Source organism: Dipodomys ordii, unplaced genomic scaffold (assembly GCF_000151885.1).
Source record: "Dipodomys ordii isolate 6190 unplaced genomic scaffold, Dord_2.0 Scaffold118, whole genome shotgun sequence".
Taxonomy (NCBI): Eukaryota; Metazoa; Chordata; class Mammalia; order Rodentia; family Heteromyidae; genus Dipodomys; species Dipodomys ordii.
This window is the reverse complement of record NW_012267334.1, coordinates 1,324,215-1,339,189: the sequence shown is the minus strand read 5'-3', so window position 1 is coordinate 1,339,189 and position 14,975 is coordinate 1,324,215. Positions and strand designations below refer to the sequence as shown.

At 48.2% G+C, this 14,975-nt stretch overlaps 1 protein-coding gene across 1 annotated transcript in view; it reads left to right on the top strand.

Moving 5' to 3' along the window:
* Positions 1-11,010: 11,010 nt before the first annotated feature.
* Positions 11,011-14,975, top strand: part of Camsap1 (calmodulin regulated spectrin-associated protein 1) — a 30,647-nt gene continuing 26,682 nt past the window's right edge. The window contains exons 1-2 of the mRNA XM_013029362.1: positions 11,011-11,439; positions 12,329-12,490. Coding sequence (XP_012884816.1) covers positions 11,011-11,439; positions 12,329-12,490 — 591 coding nt within the window. The remainder of the gene's footprint in view (positions 11,440-12,328; positions 12,491-14,975) is intronic.

Genomic DNA, 14,975 nt, shown 5'->3' with positions numbered 1-14,975 from the left:
CTACCACTTGAGCCGCAGCGCCACTTTCCGGCTTTTTTCTTTTTGCTTATGTGGTGCTGAGGAATCAAACCCAGGGCCTCATGCATGCAAGGCAAGTGCTCTACCCTGAGCCACCTTCCCAGACAATGTTCAGTTAGTTTTTAAATGTCTTACTATATTTTTTATTTCTATATTTGGTTCTTATATAAAAAAATTTTATGAGCTGGGTGCTGCTGTCTCATACTTGTAATCCTTGCTACTCAGGAGGCTGAGCTCTGGAGGAACACAGTTGGAAGCTAGCCTGGATGGGAAAATAGCCGTCAAAAAGCAGGGGGTGGGGCTGGGAAGGTGCCTCAGTGGTCAAGTGCTTGCCTTGTGTGCATGAAGCCCGGGTTCGATTCCTCAGCACCACATAAGCAGAAAAAGCCCAGAAGTGGTGCTGTGGCTCAAGTGACAGAGTGCTAATCTTGAGCTGAATCGCTGAGGGAGAGCATCCAGACCCAGAGTTCAGGCCCAAAGACTGACCAAAAAAAAAAAAAAAAAAAGCAGGGATGTGGCCAGATGCCAGTGGCTCACGCCTGTATTCCTGGCTACTCAGAAGGCTGAGTTCTGAGGATCACAGTTCCAAGCTGGCCCAGGCAGGAAAGTCCCCAGGAGACTCTTTTTATTATTAATATTTTTTATTGTGAAAATACTATACTGAGGGGTTACAATTACATGAGCAAGGTAATGAGCACATTTTTTAATAAGCCTCCTCCTTTGTTTCCCCTTCCCATCCCTGCCCTCCCATCTCCCTCCACCCACACCAAAGTTGTAAAGTTCGTTTTTCGACATAACATCTTGTACATCTCATTGTTGCAATGGGTCCACTTGTATCCCTATTTAAACAATTTGTTTTTTCCCTTCCCTTCCCCAAATTACATCAATATCAAATACAGTGAAAATGATATGGAACCAACAACGATGCCCCTCAGTCGATGAATGGATCAAGAAAATGTGGTAGATATACACATTGGAATTCTAGGCCTCCATCAGAAAGAAGGACATTGCCCCATTTGTTAGGTAATGAAAAGACTTGGAAAAATTATATTAAGTGAAGTAAGCCAGGTCCCATGGTTTCCCTTATTTGCAATAACTAGTATGTCTGAGACAAGCAGAAAAGGTCAGATACGTTCATGTTAGGCGAAATGAACCCCAAGATAAGGACTCAAATGGTTTTTCTTTCGTGCTATTGTTTCTAACATATTTATAAGATGATTTCTTTGTTGCTTTGTATGTCCTTCCCAGGAGACTCTTTTTTTTTTTTTTTTTTGGTCAGTCGTGGGGCTTGAACTCTGGGTCTGGGCGCTGTCCCTGCGCTCTTCAGTTCAAGGCAAGCGCTCTACCACTTGAGCCATAGCACCATTTCCCCCAGGAGACTCTTATCCCCAACTAACTATTCAACTATTGGAAGTGGTGCTGTAGCTCAAAGTGGTAGAGCGCTAGCCTTGAGCACAAAGAGGCTCAGGAACAGTGCCCCGAGGAAGCCCCATAACCAACAACAATAACAAAGGGGTGTGGCTCAAATGATAGCGTATTAGCTGAGCAAACACACTAAGCAAGTAAGCAGACTGGCCCTGAGTTTAAACCTCTGTACCTACACACACACAGACACACATAAGTACACAGACATATACATGTACACACATATACCTTTCTTTGCTGAAACTTTCCAGTTTTATTTATAATTTATAATTGCTTCTAGAATCATTTTATGAATGCTGCTTTAAAATCCTTGTCAGATAATTTCAGCACTTTCATCTTGGAAATTGTGTTAGTTGCTCATCTTTTTCTTTCTTTTTTTTTTGTCGGTCATGGGGCTTGAACTCTGGGCCTGGGTGCTGTCCCTCAGCTAGTGTTCTACCACAAGCCACAGTGCCACTTTTGGTTTTCTGAGTGATTTATTGGAGATCAGAGTCTCATGGACTTTGCTGCCTAGGATTTGAATCGTGATCCTCAGATCTCAGCCTCCTGAGTAGCTAGGATTACAGGTGTGAGCTACTGGCACCCGGCTCTTTCTTTTTTTATTTTGGTCAGTCAAGGGGCTTGAACTCAGGGCCTGAGTGCTATTGTTGAGCTTTTGTGCTCAAGGCTAGTGCTCTACCATTTTGAGCCACAGTGCCATTTTGGGTTTTCTGGTGGTTAATTGGAGATAAGAATCTCAGCCAGCCCTGGCTTTGAACTACAGTCCTCAGATCTCAGCCTCCTGAGGAGCTAGAATTACAGGTATGAGCCAGCAGCGCCCAGCATCATCTTTTATTTTATTTATTTTATTTTGCCAGTCCTGGGGCTTGAATGCAGGGCCTGGGCACACTGTCCCTGAGCTTATTTTTGCTCAGGGCTAGCACTCAGCCACTTGAGCCACAGCACCACTTCTGATTGAGCCACAGCACCACTTCCAGCTTGTTCTGTGTATGTGGTACTGAGGAGTCGAACCCAGGGCTTCATGCATGCTAGGCAAGCACTCTGCCATTGGGCCACATTCCCAACCCATCTTATTAAAGAGATGATTTGCAATTCTTTTTTTTTTTTTTTTCTTTTTCAGTTGTGAGGCTTGAACTCTGGGCCTGGGCACTGTCCCTCAGCTCTTCAGCTCAAGGCTACCTAGCACTCTACCACTTGAGCCACAGTGCCACTTCTGGTTTTCAGGTGGTTAACTGGAGAAAAGAGTCTAATGGACTTTCCTGCCTAAGCTGGCTTTGAACCACAATCCTCAGACCTCAGCCTCCTGAGTAGTTAGGATTATAGGCATGAGCCACTGGCACCTGGCGCAATCACTTGGGCCAGTCAGTATGTTAGGACGCTGAACAGTTGGATGTTATTTTATTTTTTAGGTCTAAGCCTGAGACTTGAGCCTGATGCTTTTGCTCATTGGCTAGCCCTCTACCAACGGAGCCACACTTCCAACCTCTCAGATTTAAAAAATTTCAACCAACAGTCCCATGGACATTTACTTGCCGTGGCTTCCCCTGTGAGCTGTGATTGCAGTGTTGTCCCATGCCCCAGCCTGTGATGCTGTTTCATCTGATCTCTGTGAGTCTGTGGGTAATGGCTGAGGGCAGGACAAGCTTCCCACCCTGGGCAGCAGGGCTCTGGCGCAGGTAGGGTCTGCCTCCCAGTCAGAAAGCCTCCCAGGCAGCGTGAAAAAGTATTGGTTGTAGTTGGACACCCTTCCTCCAGCAGATGAAACACGGGTCCCACCTGGTGTTTTAGAGTGACGTGTTTGTCTGGAGCTCCCCCCTCCCCCCATCCGCGTGGGGAGAGGAGCCTTGCGACTAGCAGCAAAGGGAGAGAATCTCTGTCTCCATGTCAGTGCTCCTGCTGAGACCCTCCTTGCTAGGTTCCTTGGCACAAGGAGGCTCTGATTTCAGGAAGGACTGTCACAGGCCTGGTGGGGAAGGTGAGTGAGTTTCCAGCTGGTGTTTTGTTGTAGGATCCCTTGCTGGAATCTGTGGCCAGGGTGGGGATTAGCTGCCTGCATGCTTTATTTGCTGTCCTGAGTCAGTGAGCACCAGGCCTGGCCTGGGGCACAGGACAGTAGGTCGGGGGGTATGCTGCTGCGGTCCTGCAGCTAGTGTTCCTCTGCTCTTCTCTTCCATTTTCCTTTTCTTGGCCTCAAGTTCAGGGTTTGTAGTTGACACCTAGAGGAACAGTGAATCTCGGCTGCCAGCCTGGCCTTCCCAGGAAACTCTTGTAGCCACTTGGAAATATGGATTTCCTCAATATTACTGTGATGTGCCTCAGTGTGTGGGCTTCCTTCTCCAGTAGAAAGTATTAGCACCTATGTGTCCCTTAAGCCAGTGCTGTTACAAATACAATGCAAGCCACACAGCAATTTTAAATTTTCTTTCTCTTTTTTTTTTAATTGTGAAAATACTGTACAGAGTGGTTACAATTACATGGGCAAGATAATGAGTACATTTCTTATCAAGCATTGTAGCCTCCTCCTTTGTTTCCCCTTCCCATCCCTTTCCAGCCTCCCCCCGCCCCCCTCACCCAATCCTCCTCCCCCCCCCCACCAAGCAATTTAAAATTTTCTGTTAGTCACATTAAAAAGTAAACCAGCTTGGTGCCAGTGGCTCACACCTATAACCCTAGTTACTCAGGAGGTTGAGATCTGAGGATCATGGCTCAAAGCCAGCCCAGGCAGGAAAGTCCGTGAGACTCTTATCTCCAATGAACTGCCAGAAAACCAGAAGTGACACTGTGGCTCAAGTGGAGAGTGCTAGCCTTGAGTTGAAGAGCTCATGGATAGTGCCCAGACCCAGAGTTCAAGACCCATGACCACCACCAACAACAAAAGTAAACCAAATGAAACTAATTTTAATGATATACTTCAGCCCAATAAATCTAATCAGCCTAGTAAATTATTAACATTTAACTTTTTGTCCTATGTCTGTGAAATCCATCATGCATTTACAGTGGTTGGCACTTTGAGTATGCCTTGGGTTTGGCATAACCACGCTGGGCTGTGGCTCCCATATCTCTAGATGTGACATGTGTTTCTATTTTTTCTTCTGTTTTCTTGGACTTTACCAGAATTTATTTTTTAGAAAAATGTTTAAAGAGGCTGGGAAGGTGGCTCAGTGGTAGAGTGCTGCCTTGCATGCATGAGGCCCTGGGTTCCATTCCTTAGCATCACATAAGCAGAAAAAGCTGGAAATGGCACTGTAGCTCAAGTGGTAGAGCGCTAGCCTTGAGCTGAAGAGCTGAGGGACAGCGCCCACGCCCAGCCTCACAACTGACAAAAAGAAAAAAAAGAAAAATACTTAAAAAGAATATACTCCTTAAAAAATTTGTATCTATATGTTATAAGGTGAATCATCCCAGGAGCCACATGTTGAAATATGAAATATTGGAGTCTCTATCATACAGTAGTTAACAGGCTGCAGGCCAGCTCGTTGTTTCAAAGCCCTGCAGCCCTCAAATACTCATAACACAGCTAGGAAACATGCTAAAGAGAGAAGAAAGAACAAAAACAGTACCAACAATCCCATTCAGCTCCGACGGAGAGCTGAATTGGGACTCCATGATGACTGGAGACGAGACGGGAGACAGGAGCTGATCATGGGGACACACGTGGCATAGCATCCCCCACTAGGCTGGTCCAGCCTGAATAAGTTGGCGTAGGGGGCAGATCAAAGGAGATTCCCAGTCCCAGGCCCTGGACTGACAGATTCAGTAACTTATCAGTCAAGTGCTCACCCCTGCCTCCAGGATCCAGGCACACCCATTCCTAGGAGGCAGGTGATGGGCAGGGCTTTCTTCCCCCAGCGTGAAGACAAGATGCCAGACCCTGCCATCCACCATGTGGTCAATATGGCACCAGCCAGACCTGACCTCCTGACTTCATAGGGAGGTACCCATCTGTCTATCCATCTACTCATCTACTTGTGTATATCTCAGATATAAGACTTACTATAAAAGACACTTACTGACACTGTTCACACTGTTTTGTCATTTTTGCCTGCCTACATGTGTTTCTTCAGGCCCAGAGCACTGTTTCTCCAAGGTTAGTAGGCTACTCAAGAAGCTCAAGATAATATCTTTCTTTTTGAAGAACACTGTTATCATTATCATCATCATCATCATTATTAATACTATGGATGTTGTTTCAGTATGTTGTCCAGGCTGGTCTTGACCTCCTGTGCTTAAGTGATCTTCGGACAATAGCTGTGACTGTAGAAGTGTACCACCACATCCAGCTCACACATTCTGGGGGAGGATTGATGCCCGCTTCCCCTCACACTCTGCCTGCCCCGCCTGGCATAGAGGCCTCCAGGTTGGCTCCAACCACAGTGTGGGGGCTGTCCCACCCAGCGTGCCCTGGAGTCCAGATTTTGTTCTTAAATGCTGGCATGGTACCAGAACTGCACCTCATCTGGAGTAGCCACGTCCTTCAGGAGTGGGGTGAGGGCCCCAGGGGAAATGGCCCCTGGTGGGGTCTCTACTCCCCCAGTATGCAGGGATGGTCTCTGTATTGTCCTCAGGTTTTCTGGAGGGGAGGGTAGACCTGTCTGCTTCTCCTAGTTCCTGGAAGCCTTTCTTTGTCTTTGTCTACTCGCTGCTGGTTCTTCCTCTGTTGTGCTGGTACTGGTTATTCAGTCTGGCTTAGTCGTGGGCTGGCTCCTCAGGTATCTTGCTGCTGCTCTGTGTGCTAGCATTGGTAACTGGTGAACTCACGTTTTCCTGATGGTAGTGTGATTTGTGCATGAGGAAGCCCTTTCCTTGACCAGGGTGGAGAGACTCAGGCATGACCTTGCAAACCACTACTTCCATTTGTCCCTCTGTTCCTTGTTAACATCTCTCTGTCCTTCCAGTTTGAACTTGCAAGAGAGCTGGGGGGCTGTCGAAGGTGGCAGATCATGGCATCCCCAGGGTGGGTCCCCTGCATTGAGGCAGTCCCAGGGTCTGCGACCCCTGGCCCAGGTCTTTGAAGGTGAGGCTGGTCTTTGAAGGTGCCAGCTAGGGAGGGTAGGAGGTATAGTTGTTCCTCACACCTGCTATCTTCTGGGTTGTGTTTGTTTGTTTGTTTTCCAAGCGTTTTCTGGTAGTTTTTCATTCATTTCAAGTGTTTGTTCTTATTTCTGGGAGCATAGTTGTAAGAACTTCTGCAGGCTGTTTGTGGACTATTCGAACATTGTGCTTGTATGTCTTGTCATTTGGGGAGGGGGTTACAGGTTCCCCAGCCTCTCCTTTTGTTGTGTAATTCGGAGTAGTATATTGGACATTTGGACTATTACAGTTTGCTACGTGGGGGCCTGTTAGAAATCCAGGAGATGCCAGTGCTGTTTGTTTAGCAACTGGTCCTCCTCCCCTCCCCCCGGTTGGTTGAGTGGAGATGGCGAGTCTTGGCCTGCTCCCAGTGGGCTGAGTCTGCACAGCCCTCATCCTTCTGGGCGTTGAGTGCCAGCATGAAACTAGGTCGTGGTGAAATGCCAAGGTGTGGCCCTCCCAGTGTTGTCATGCTGGTGGGTGTGGACCACTGGGGTCTCAGGATGTCCCCCGGAGCTCCTGAGCTCTCCTTATCCCTCCAGTCTGGAAACAGACCCCCAGGAGAGCAGAGCAGGGTGCCAGACTGAGTTGCTGCCGTGGCCTAGTGTTGGTGATAGCGCCCTCTGGTGGGCGGCAGAGGACAGGTGTGGGCTTGTTCTTGCCCAGCTCTCCTCCGCTGCCTCTCCAGTTGGCTTCTCTCCCATGCCTGGCACTTGGTGTTGCCAGTCTGCCCTGCCTGCCCTTGGTTTTCACTGTGCCCTCTTGCTGTTTGACTTGGGTCACATGGGTGTTGATTTTCATATTTCATTTTCTTGTGCTTATGATCTCTACGTACTGTACCTCTGTTGGAAAGCCTCCATGGCACCCCACAGGACTTCCACACATGTCCTGCGTGGGGCTCTCCTACCCTTGTGGCCCTGCTTCACAGCCTCAGTTCTCAGAACAAGGGCAGGCATTAATAGGTGCTCAATTAAGGCCTGGTTGGATACGTTAAAGGTCCAATTTGTCTCTCCTATATACTTGCAAACTATGTGGCTTACTAAAATTGTTCAAGGGTCATTTGTATGTTTCTATCTTGTCTGGAACTCCAGGCCCCATACTGCACCTCACTCCAAATTCTGGGCTGTTTCCTGCACCCAGAGTTCCTTGTATACCTCCCACACATTCCATGCCATGTGGAATTTGCCTGCTGGCTTTTCTGTTCTCTTGAGAGCCTCAGTCTGAGCAGTGATGCTCACCTCCCTGGTGGCTCATTATTGCCGAGTGAATACACATGGTTCTAACTACCTGTCTTCATGGCTTATAGAAGACATGAAAGATGTCACCAGAAATAGATCTGGAGTATTTATAAAGTTACGTTTTAACGATGGAATAGAAGCCTGGGTGAGGGTACACAGAGCCCCTGATGTTCACTGAGCTCTGGCTGTAGACAGTTGCTGCTCAGGTGGGCCAGAGGAGCAGGGCTGGGCTGGACACAGCAGGCTGGGCTGGAGTGAAGGAGCCTGCCACGGGCAGCTGTTCTAGCAATGCAGTCTCTCTGCTCCTCCACTGTGAACCTGGTGCGTGCACAGTTGCTTCTCTGACTCCTGTTCATACGTGATTCCAAGAGCTGACGGTGTGAACCACTTTGTGCCTGATGCTTGAAAGGTGCCCTGGAAAACACTGTCACCCAGTGTGTATCCTCCAGAGAGACATGGCCTTTCTGGCTGTTTCCTTCAGTCTTGCCAGCTTCTACATTCAGTTCAGAGGTGTGTTTGTACCATGGCACAAAGATACTGTGGGCTTCAGCATCCTTCCTGGATCCTCCCTGCTTCTATCAAAGGCTAGCACTGGCTTGCACCTATTACCCATCACCCCCACACAGAGCCTGGGCCCTGTGGGATCTCCTATGGGTTTTGGCAGTTCCTGCCTTCCCACAGATATCCAGGTGACAGGGAGAGAGGTTTGAGCCGGCCTGTGAGGAGGTATGCCACCGCGGAGCTGTTACATAGATAGCTTAAGGAAGTGGCTGGGACTGGAGTATACATTTGGGGATAGCCATGTGTCAAGGATCGGTCAACCAAGGCTGAATGAGGTCGCCTGAGGGCATGGTAGAATGTGCCATTTGTAGTCTATTGGACAAGCCAGCTAGAAGTGGACAGAGACTGAAGTGGAAAAGGGTGGAGGGTGCTTGAAGTGTCTTGGAAATGAGGTGGAAGGTGGCTCTTACTGAAGCCCTGGCCATTGGCTGCTTCTGGTGGTCACTTGAGTAAAGAAAGGGCTAGAGGCCATTACGTCCTTTTTCCGACAGTGATGCGAGTATCTAAAGCATCACTGGATTATGAGACTCTGTTCAGCCCTTCCCCAGCATGTACCTGTTCAGAACCAGGTCTTGCACTTCTGAGAGTGCCCTCTTGCCAGCCCTGGCCGCTGCGCCAAGGTTCCTTGGGTTCTCGGCTAGTATGGGATTTGAGCCTTGAGGTCTGAGCCTGGGCGGGGCCCCAACCTGCCCGAGCAGGAGCTGATGTGATGCAGCTTTGTTGTGGCAACTGTGACCAAGTTGTGTGTGCGCTGCAGCGTCTCAACACTATGCAGGGCTGTGTCAGTGCTGCACATGCTGTGGAGAAGGATGGGGCTGGGAAGGAAACGTTACAATTGCAGGGCCGTGACTCGGTTCACAGCCCTGCTGTTAGACCAGTTCTCAGGAATCCTAGCTGTAAGAAACAAACAAGGAGCTGGGTGCTGGTGGCTCACACCTGTCATCCTAGCTACTCAGGAGTCTGAGAGCTGAGAATCACAGTTCAAAGCCAGCTCGGGCAGGAAAGTCGGTGACACTCTTATCTCCATTAAACCATCAGAAAACTGGAAGTGGCTGTGGCTCAAGTGGTAGAACACTTGCCTTTAGCTGAAGAGCTGAGTGACAGTGCCCAAGCCCAGAGTCCAAGCCCCACAACTGACCAAAAAAAGAAAGAAAGAAAGAAAAAGAACCAAGGGAGTTGAGGAGGTGCTCCTGGGGTTTCTGAAGTTAGTGTTCACCCTTGGGATTGGCATCAGAACACCCACCCTGGCACAGGGAGATCTGGCTGTCCACTGCTGGCAGGGTCCCTTTCCTGTGTTTCCGTCTGTTTCAAATGCTGGGTGTTGGTAGGATTCTGTTCTGTTCATTCTTTTTTGGTGTACTAGGGTTCACCCTTGGGGCTTTGCACTTGCTTGGGCTTGGTAGGTATTCTTCCACTTGACTCGCACTCCCAGCCCTTTTTGCTTTCGTTCTTTTTCAAGTAGGGCTTCGCTTTTTGCTCAGTCTGGCCTGGACCATGATTTTCCTACTTAGGCTTTTCGAAAAGCTGGGTTGACAGACATATCATAGCACCAAGGTTTTATTGGTTGAGATATGAGGTCTTGTGACCTTTTTGCCTGGATTGCCTTTGAACTGCCATCTTCCCTGTCTCCCGTTGGCTAGGTTGTAAGTGTGAGCTACTGTACCTGACTTGGTGGATCTTCTTCAGCACTTTTTTTTTGGTTTTTGTTTTTTTGTAAGTTCCAGGGCTTCAACTCAGGCTTCACATTCACTCTGCTTTCTTGCTCATGGATGACACTTTACCATCTGATATATACCTTTGGATAGCCTTTTGCTATTGATATATACCTTCACCTAGCTTACTGCTTTAATTAGAGATGGAGACCCATAGACTTTCTGCTTCAGCTGGCTTTGAGCCTCAATTGTCCAAGTGTCAGACCCTTGAATAGCTAGGATTAGAGGTCTGATACAGCAACCACTGGCTCAGAAGCTCTTCTTGATGATAGTGACCCTTCCTAAATGCTTCTCAGGGTAGGGGCAGTTCTGGGCTGGTGGTTCTACAGAGAGGAATGAACTTTTCCTGGGAGTTTTATTTCCCAGATTTGACTATAATTCCCTCACGCACATGGGACAGCTGTTGATTTCTTCCTTGGTTGGGCAGTGCAGAGAAGGGCTGGAAGGAATGGTGGCGCGTTTGCCTGGTGCACGTGTGTGCTTGGCTCCGGGGTGGTGGTGTGAGGCTGGCAGTGCTGCACTCAGGCCCAGCTGGTGTGGATTCAGAGCTGGTTGTTTCTGCCTGTGACCTTGGGCGTTCCTTTTCCCTCCGTTTTCTCTTGTCTCTGATGTGGGGATGGGACGGTGGTCTTGATTTGATTTGATTTGATTTGTAGTGCTGATAAAGTTCACGTAAAGAATTAAATGCCGCATGGTCCAAACACGAGTGAAGGCTGGTTGCTGCTGTTCTGTGTGGTTCTAGCAGCGCTGGACCCGGCTCTCTCCTCAGTAAAGATGTTGCTGTTAGCCTCTCTTCTCACCTCTGATCTGTGTCAGAGGGAGGGCACACTGAGCCTCTCCCCTGAGTGGAGGTAGCTAAACCAGCATGCCTTCTCCCCTGGAGTCCCCAGGTGCTGCCCACCTGTGCCCTGGTTTCCCCTGGGGCCATGTCTCAGGATTTTCACGTGTCTGGCCATTGTGAGTTCTGAAAGTCCACGTTGAAGGCTATGGAGCCGCCATGTGCCTTTGTCCATGCACACAACGGATATAAGGCTGTGCCCCAGGACCCTCGTGTGCCTGCTGCATCTCTGCCAGGATGGTGTGTCCTTGTCCGGTTTTGGGGCATGGAGAGTCTGGAACGTAGGTCTCACTCTGCTTTCTTCCTTGTCTCAGACAACATCCCTGAGGATCTCAGAGACCCTTTTTACATCGACCAGTATGAGCAGGAGCACATTAAGCCGCCTGTTATCAAGCTTCTCCTGTCCAGTGAGCTGTACTGCCGGGTATGCAGTCTCATCCTGAAAGGGGACCAGGCAGCCACCTTACAAGGACACCAGTCCGTCATCCAGGCCCTGTCCCGAAAGGGCCTGTATGTGATAGAGAGCGACGACACCCCTGTGACAGACGAGGACCTGGGCCACGCTCCAATAAAGATGGTGAGTGTCAAACCGGGCCAGCTGTCCCCGTAGCTTGGCTGTGCAGGTTCCGTGCCGTCCCTACTCTCAGATGAAGGGAAAGGGTGTGTGAGACAGAGTTGTCTGGACATGCGTACTGCTGATCCTGATTCACCTCTCTTTAAATGTGTAATTGTTCTAGAAAGCGAGGAAAGAGCAGCTTGTTCTTGTCTCTTCTTTCATGAACAGCTGAGATCACAGAGAGGCTCATACATGAAGCGGCAAGGCTGGCCCTGGCAGCTGCTCTAACGCCAGCCATTGAGCCCATCCTACTGGGCGGCTGTGCTTATGACTTGTGGGTGTTTTTGTGCCAGAGTCAGTTGGCATACCGTTCTCTCCAGGCAGGTCTTCACCCTATCCCTCTCCAAGGCTGTGCTGTTCATTGGACACCTCTCTAGACCAGCCTGGTGCTGAACCTATTGGTACCCAGCATTTCCTTCATTAGGCTATTCACTAGTATTTTGCACAGAAGTGTGGATTACAGGTTGTGTATAAAATAAAGTTCCTTGTGCTCTGAGGAGAGATACCCAAGGCACTGGGTAAGGCCCAGGTTGGCGATGTCTGGCAACCTCTTTCTACATCTGTGAGCATCAGTGCCTCATCTATGGAGGAGGCTCACGGGCCTGCTGGGCGCAAGGGCGTGAGGAACCTGGGCAGCCACACCTAACAGTCCTGGGGCTCAGTAGCCGAACTCCAGGCTCAGGGCCATCTTAAGTGTTAATGTCTCTGTGTACAGGGAGAGAGAGGGGGAGAAGAAGGGTTGAGGAAGGGAAGGAGGAAGGAAAGAGAGAAAGATAGACAGGTTGCCTGTATTAGGACCGGGGGGTACAGAGTTTTCAGGGTGCTAGCTGCTTGCTGCCTCTGCTCTCAGAGTGCCCACATGGCGATGGTGGATGCCCTGATGATGGCCTACACAGTGGAGATGATCAGCATTGAGAAGGTGGTGGCCAGTGTTAAACGCTTCTCTACATTCAGCGCCTCGAAGGAACTTCCATACGACCTTGAGGATGCCATGGTGTTCTGGATCAACAAGGTGAGTATATTTGTAGGCTTATGAAGTATTTGAATATTAAGCCAACTTACTTGTGTTCAAATGGGGATATCAATAGGCAGAGATGATGAGATTGTGCAGCCCTTGATGGAGGTGACCAGAGTGAGTGGAGAACCTTGAGCTGAAGAGCACAGGGACAGCGCCCAAGCCCAGAGTTCAAGCCTCACAACCAACAACAACAACAAAAAAAATCAGTGCGTGGAGAAGAGGCGTGCCGAGACACTGTAAACTGTTGGTCATACAGTTTGCATGTGTAAAGCCAGGCCAGCAGCTCCCCTTTGAAGGGTGTCACCACCACTGGGACTGACAGGATTGTGGGTATAAGAGGTTTGCTCATTCTCCAAACTAATTGGAAAGTAAATGAAGAGCAGGAGCACAAATCTGGAACAGGCCTTTCCCAGTTCCTGACTGTCAGTCCCAGCCTCTCTGTTCCTATCCTTTTCTAAACAATTTCAGCAGGTTTCATTGTTCCACTTTTATACATACTGACAATCTATTTTGACCATATTCTTTTTTTTTTTTCCTTTGGTCGGTCATGGGGCCTGAACTCTGGGCCTGGGCACTGTCCCTCAGTTCTTCAGCTCAAGGCTACCACTTGAGCCACAGCACCACTTCCAGCTTTTTCTGTTTATGTGGTGCTGAGGAATTGAACCCAAGGCTTCATGCATGTGAGGCAAGCACTGTACCACTGAGCCACCTTCCCAGCTCCTTGACCATATTAATTCTCATACACCTTTCTTATTAACCTAACCCCTTCCTGTTAGTACTCACTTCTTCCACAAGTCTTTTTTCTTTCGCTGCCCCACTTCTCTCTCTGATCAACAACTTTCATTGAGATTCCTTTTTTTTAGACATAATTTTAAGTATAAATATAATTTTATTTATTTATTTTTGCCAGTTCTGGGGCTTGACCTCAGGGCCTGGGCACCGTCTCTGAGCTTATTTTGCTCAAGACTATAACTTTACCACTTAAGCCACAGCACCACTTCTGGCTTTCTCTGTATGTGTGGTACTGAGTAATTGAACCCAGGGCTTCATGCATGCTAGGCAAGCACTCTACCACTAAGCCACATTCCCAGCCAATAAATATAATTTTTTTGTTATTAAGGTATTGTACAGAGGGCTTACCATTTCATAAATCAGGTAATGAGTACAGTATCACCCATTCCTTCACTTTTCCCCAGTTTCCCCTTCCCATCCCTGCCCACCAGTTGCACAATTGCTTTTCTACATAGTGTATACTGAATACTATAACTGCATTTGTTCCCTCTTCCTCCCTCCATTTTTGTGCCCCTCCTCCCCCCCCAAAAAAAAAGACACACCAAAAACCCCAAAGCAAAACAACAACAACAACAACACACACACACACACACACACACACACACACACACACACATAATCCCGTGTTTCCATTTACTGGAATTTGTTTGGATAACTAATCTTTTTGGTGTTTTTTGTTTGTTTGTTTGTTGTCCATCGTGGGGCTTGAACTCTGGGCTTGGGCACTATCCCTCAGCTCTTCAGCTCAAGGTGAGCCCTCTACCACTTGAGCCACAGCGCCACTTCCGGTTTTCTAGTGGTTTATTGGAGTCTCACAGACTCTTTGAACCTCAGTCCTCAGGTCTCAGCCTCCTGAGTAGCTAGGATTACTGGCGTGAGCCACCGGTGCCTGGCTAATATTTTTAATGACATTTTTGGGTTCCTCCCTGGCTTTTATTTTTCTTATGGCTGGCACTTGACCACTTGAGCCCCAGCTCCATTTTTGGCTTTTTGGTGGTTAACTGAAGGTGAGAGTTTGACTTTCCTGCCTCAAACCATACTCCTCAAATATCAGCTTCCTGTGTACCAGGATTATAGATAGACACCCACTTCATTAAGACTCTTCATGCGGTTTTCACATAACGTTGTGGTGTATTTCAAAACTATTCACCTTCTATCTTTTTCCCTTTCCTCTTTTCCTCCTAAGTAGCCCCATAGTTAGATTTATATTCTGTGCCTATCTATTTCTATATATATCTATGTATTCATCTATAAATAAAAGAATGTCTATGTCTATGAATATCTACCTGTTTTAGGTCTAGTTTCTACTTACGGGTGAAAATATAACAGTATCTGACTTGGAGTTTAGCTGTCTTATTCAATATTATGCCTTCAATTTCATCCAGTTTCCTGCAGATGGCGTGATTTCATTTTTCTTTGTGGCTGTGTAACATAGGCCACATCTTTATCCACTTACCTGCCGTTGGGTACCTTGCTCATTCCCGTTAAGATTGCTGTAATAAACATAGGTATGCAGGTATCTTCGTTGTATATTGATTTATACCCTTTGAATATGGTTGCATGCTCCCTTCTTACTTGATCAGGTTTCTTGTGTCTTCCCTGTTCCCATTTTGCCTTTGGACATGGCCATGATGTTCATGTACTTCCCAGGCCTCCTTCCGAAAGCCTACTTGTGCTCCCATCCTCA